Genomic DNA, 4,754 nt, shown 5'->3' with positions numbered 1-4,754 from the left:
ATCCTAAGGTCTAAAAATGGAAGTTGAATAATCCAAGATAAAATCTTATGTGAAACGTAACACAAACTATTATAGATACTGGATCAAAATTTTCATCTTAATCCAACTGAATATACAACATTGCTAAGAATCACCATTCTAGAAAAGTATAATTTGAATATTAAGATATAATTTGAATATTAGCAAATTTTAAAAACAATGATGAGTCTTTTGGAATTTCACTCTTCAGGGAGGGTAGGTTTTCAGATCTAATTAAGAAGTAAAACGGTAGAGAATAAAGTCAGTGTCTTGTGAAAGAGAAACATTTCAGTAGATGGTTAAATAAAGGCTGCCAGCCATAGGCCACTCAGAGTGGGAGTAGGGGCTGCTGCCTTTGTCAAACTGTCAGACTTTCCCCTTCACCAATCACTTCACCCCATCTCACTATAAAGAAACCACCATGGGACATTCTTTGATATTTGATGTTAATTTATTCCTCTCTACATATTTCACAATTAGTCATTAAGACCCACTAATCAATGATACATAATTGAAGATGGAAGATTTAACCTTCCTTAGAAAAAGAAAATCTCCAAAAGCTGCATTTTCAGCATCATAGTATACACATTATGACACTCAATAATTATTTGGGAATAGATATGAAAAATTCCTATCTTCTAAATCTGTTCACACAAGGTCACCATACTTTCCCAGTGAGAATTAATTGTTTCCATTGCTTTGCAGTTGTTAAGCTCTTCTCACAATCTTACTTGTTCTAAACAATTAGTTATGGATTATGTCAATCTCTCACCTTCATTAGACTTTGAGATTTTGAATAATGAAATTGTGGATTTATAAACTCTCATTGTGTCTATTATTTCCTGAGTACTTACTAAGGGTAAGGAAGCCACCATAGTAACCATGTTATGTGCGTTATTTCATTCTATCCATATAAAAACATCCCTATTTTACAGATAAGGAAACCAAGGCATAAAAAGGTAAGAAACATCCCAAATAAGTGATGGGGCCAGGACTTCATAAGCTTCTGTCAGACTCTGAAGTCAGTGCTCTTAAACTACTCATGCTACTTTCTTTTTGACTAATCACTGCTTTTTAAATAGTAAGTAATCAATAAACAACTTTATTTATTTAAATGTGTTCATGTTTGACAGGGTACTTTTTATCTCCTATATCCATAATCAGCCTGAGTGAATTTGAGTAGGAATAATTTTGCCTGTTTGACAGATCACACAACTAGTCAAAGGACCAGGAAGTGTATTCCTGGGGTAACAGCCTAGCATGTGACAGGGCTAGGACGATTCTAAGGCTCCAGGGCCTCCACGCAAAACACTGCAGCTCAACTTAATGAGGAAGTTGTGAATAAGTCGCAGCTTTTCTGATGTTAAAGGTAAATGTAAAAATATTAAAACTTTTAAAAACAAGTATCTGAAGTTAAATAATTATTTTATTATATAATATGTAATATTCGAATAAAATATTAATATTTGAAATTTACATTAAATAAATATATCTGATCTTTAAAATGTAAGTTAAGGAAACATCAATACAAGCAGTGCTCTAAATCTGTGAATTTGGAACTTTTATATTAATTCTATCTTTTAAATAAGAAAGTAATGAGACACTGCTATGGAGGCACATAAACCTGGGAGCTCTTATACAAGTTTTTATTAACAAAGTTGCTCAAAATTGAAAAAAATTAAGATTGTGTTCCTCCTTTCAGTTTAGTGCCACAATATTTAAGATCCTTGCAATATGCCAAAGGCAACTTCAGAAATGTTTCCCTCTTGATAGAAGGTATTATTACAAAACCTACCTTGTGTGGTAAAAATAAGAGGGGTGCTCCAGTCACTCCAGATTCCTGGGCCATCCAGTCTCTTGCCCCTCACCTGAACCTCATATGAAGACCCAGGAAGCACACTGTCTAGTAGCAGAGATGTAGCTGAGACAATTTCATCGGTCTGTTAAATAAATATTCCAAGTCAACATGGAAGCTTTACCAAAACTGATCACAAGTAGGTCTCAATAAATTTTAAAGAATTAAAATGTTACAGAGTAGTTAGCTAGCCACATTGGAATGTTAGCACATTAGTCAAAAACTTTTGTTAAATAGCCCATATAACTCCAAAAAAAAATCACAATGACAATCAGCAAATATTTTTAATGGGATGCTAATGGATATTGACCTTTCAAAATGTGAGATGTATAACTATGTTGGTGAGAAGCTTCAAGCCACTGCTGACAACTGTAACACACAGTGTAGAAAGTGATGTGTTGGGTAACTATTAATGTTCAGGAAACTATTAATGTTCCCAGAGGAAAATGTCACAGAGGAGGGCATGAATAATATTAAAAACCTGAGCCTGATGATAAGCTACAGTGAATCAAAATACCATTTTACAAGCTAGAGGGAAAATATATAAGAGACCTAACTGCATAAAACAACCACTAGCTAAGAACTGCTTAGCAAATAAATGAAGTTTTCTAAAGATGTATTCCAAAACTACCGAACTCTCCAGGCGCTTAGATTGTAGGGCGTCACATACTGAAAATGGTGAAAAGCATTAGAAATGCATTAAACATTATTGGATCATCTATAGTATTAAAAATCCTATTTTCTCCATTTTACAGATGAGAAAACTGAAGCCCAGAAAAGCCTTGACGCTACTTTTCTCATACACAGTATTAAGGATGCCCATTCCACTCTTAATGAAAATAAACTCTTAAAAAGTTAGGCCACATGCCAGATCCCATCTGATCTCAGAAGCTAAGCAGGATCGGGCCTGGTTAGTACTTGGCTGGGAGACTACCTAGGAATACCAAATGCTGTAGGTGTAAAAAAAAAAAGTTAGGCCAGATCTAAAAACACAGATGTTTGTCTCTAAATTACATAACAATTATTTTTATAAAGTGTCAAACTCCTCAAATGGCTCAGGAGGCTCTTTACAATCTCCTCCTTCTCCTCTCCTACTCCTCTTTGTTTTTTCTTTTTTTAATTGAAGATTTGTTTGTTTGTTGTATAACATTGGTTAATAACATTATTTGGTGTTAAGAAAACTCTACAGCCGCATGCAACAGAATGAAACTAGACCACTATCCCCTACCTCTCTTTGATTCATCCACCTCTACTCTTACCCTCCTCCAACTTCCTCCTCCACTCACTCTCCCTGGCCTCCAACTTCTCATTCAGCTTAGGACATCTGAATTATTGTTTTATCTATTTGGAGCTCTATTCTTTCAGATATCTATATAACCATCTCCTTCAAATCCTTGCTCAAATGTCACCTTCTCATGAGATCTTCCCCCACTTCCATATAATATGACAACCCACTATCTTCCACCAGCATGGCCAAACTCTTCTTATCCTGTTCTACTATCCCAATATATCCTGGTGAGAACAGAACAGTACTTCACATTTAGTAGGTGCTTAATAAATACTTACAAAAGAATAAAAAAAGATTTGATGCACTTTATAGTATAAAGGCATGCTCTGCATATAAACAAATATATTGAGCAATAAAAAAAGATTAAATGTAAAACCAGAAACCAGAGTAGATCTTTAGGTGAAAAAAAATTGTAATTGTGAATTCAAGTTTCCGTAACTGGACTTCCTGTAGCCGTTTAAGTGTGTGTGTGTGTGTGTGTGTGTGTGTGTGTGTGTGTGTGTGTAAATGAAAGAGAGAGAGAGAGAGAGAGAGAGAGAGAGAGAGAGAGAGGAAAGGGAAGCAGACAGAGAGATCAATCTAATATACATAAACTATTTGGAAGAAGAAATTTCCCTGGCACTAAATTCTGGGAGGAATGTATCATGCTCCTCAATACACAAGATGGATCCATATATAAGAGATATTGAGTAATATCAAACAATTTTTTCTAAAACTTTACAGAAGATACAGAAATGCTGTTCATATGGTTGCTTCCTATGCTGATCTTAAATGAAAACCAGCAGTATGATATTAAATGATAACTGATTCTGCTCTACAAGAAACATGCACATTTAGTATGAGGGCACTTTCTATGGGACTTAGATGGGCCTCACATTTACTTTAGTTGCTTCTCAACTTTTCATTTTATTTACTAAAATATACTTACTTTTCTCATACTTGTTGTAGAATTCTCTGAATATTTCACTTGATATTGAAGTTGAAATGGTACCAAAGTTGGGCTGGACCATGAAACCTTTAAATTACCACTGTCTGTGATTTCCATATGCAAACCTAACGGTGGATCAGGCTTCACTTAAGAAAAAAAGAGAACACTTTTAAGTCAAGCAATTTTTATGATAATCACAAAATGAAATCATTAATTGAATTTTCAGCATACCCTGTTCTTTCAACGATTTAAAAGGTGACCCTATTCAAGAGCTAATTACATGACCAAAATATTAGGGCTACTCTTTGTACCTTATCATAGCAAGTTCATTTCCATCTCCTTAAGTGACAAAAACTATAAATCAGTAAATGATATTTTGATAAACATGAATTCCTGTTATTGAAAAAGTCTGTTTAACTTTATTTAACCTAGCATTTACCAAACTTATTTGAAGTCTTCCCCTACTACACCCACCCACTTGTTATTAGTGGATAAAAAGAAAGTATTTTGCAGAGCACTATTTGAAAAATGCATACAGATTTTGTATGCAAATATGCATGTGAATTAATGCAAATTTGCACACAAAATTCAGAAAATCACTTAATTTTGAAATACAATAATCCAGGTATACCTACCCAAATAACCCGCAGCATAAATATTTACAT

General features: G+C 34.2%; 1 protein-coding gene across 1 annotated transcript in view; it reads right to left on the bottom strand.

Annotated features, from left to right (window-relative positions):
• LEPR (leptin receptor) overlaps positions 1-4,754 on the bottom strand; it is a 94,971-nt gene that overhangs the window by 31,398 nt on the left and 58,819 nt on the right. The window contains exon 8 of the mRNA XM_011369583.2: positions 1,814-1,958. Coding sequence (XP_011367885.1) covers positions 1,814-1,958 — 145 coding nt within the window. The remainder of the gene's footprint in view (positions 1-1,813; positions 1,959-4,754) is intronic.

The sequence above is a fragment of the Pteropus vampyrus genome, unplaced genomic scaffold (assembly GCF_000151845.1).
Source record: "Pteropus vampyrus isolate Shadow unplaced genomic scaffold, Pvam_2.0 Scaffold151, whole genome shotgun sequence".
Taxonomy (NCBI): domain Eukaryota; kingdom Metazoa; phylum Chordata; class Mammalia; order Chiroptera; family Pteropodidae; genus Pteropus; species Pteropus vampyrus.
The sequence above is the reverse complement of the archived record's forward strand: the minus strand, read 5'-3'. Positions and strand labels throughout refer to the sequence as shown.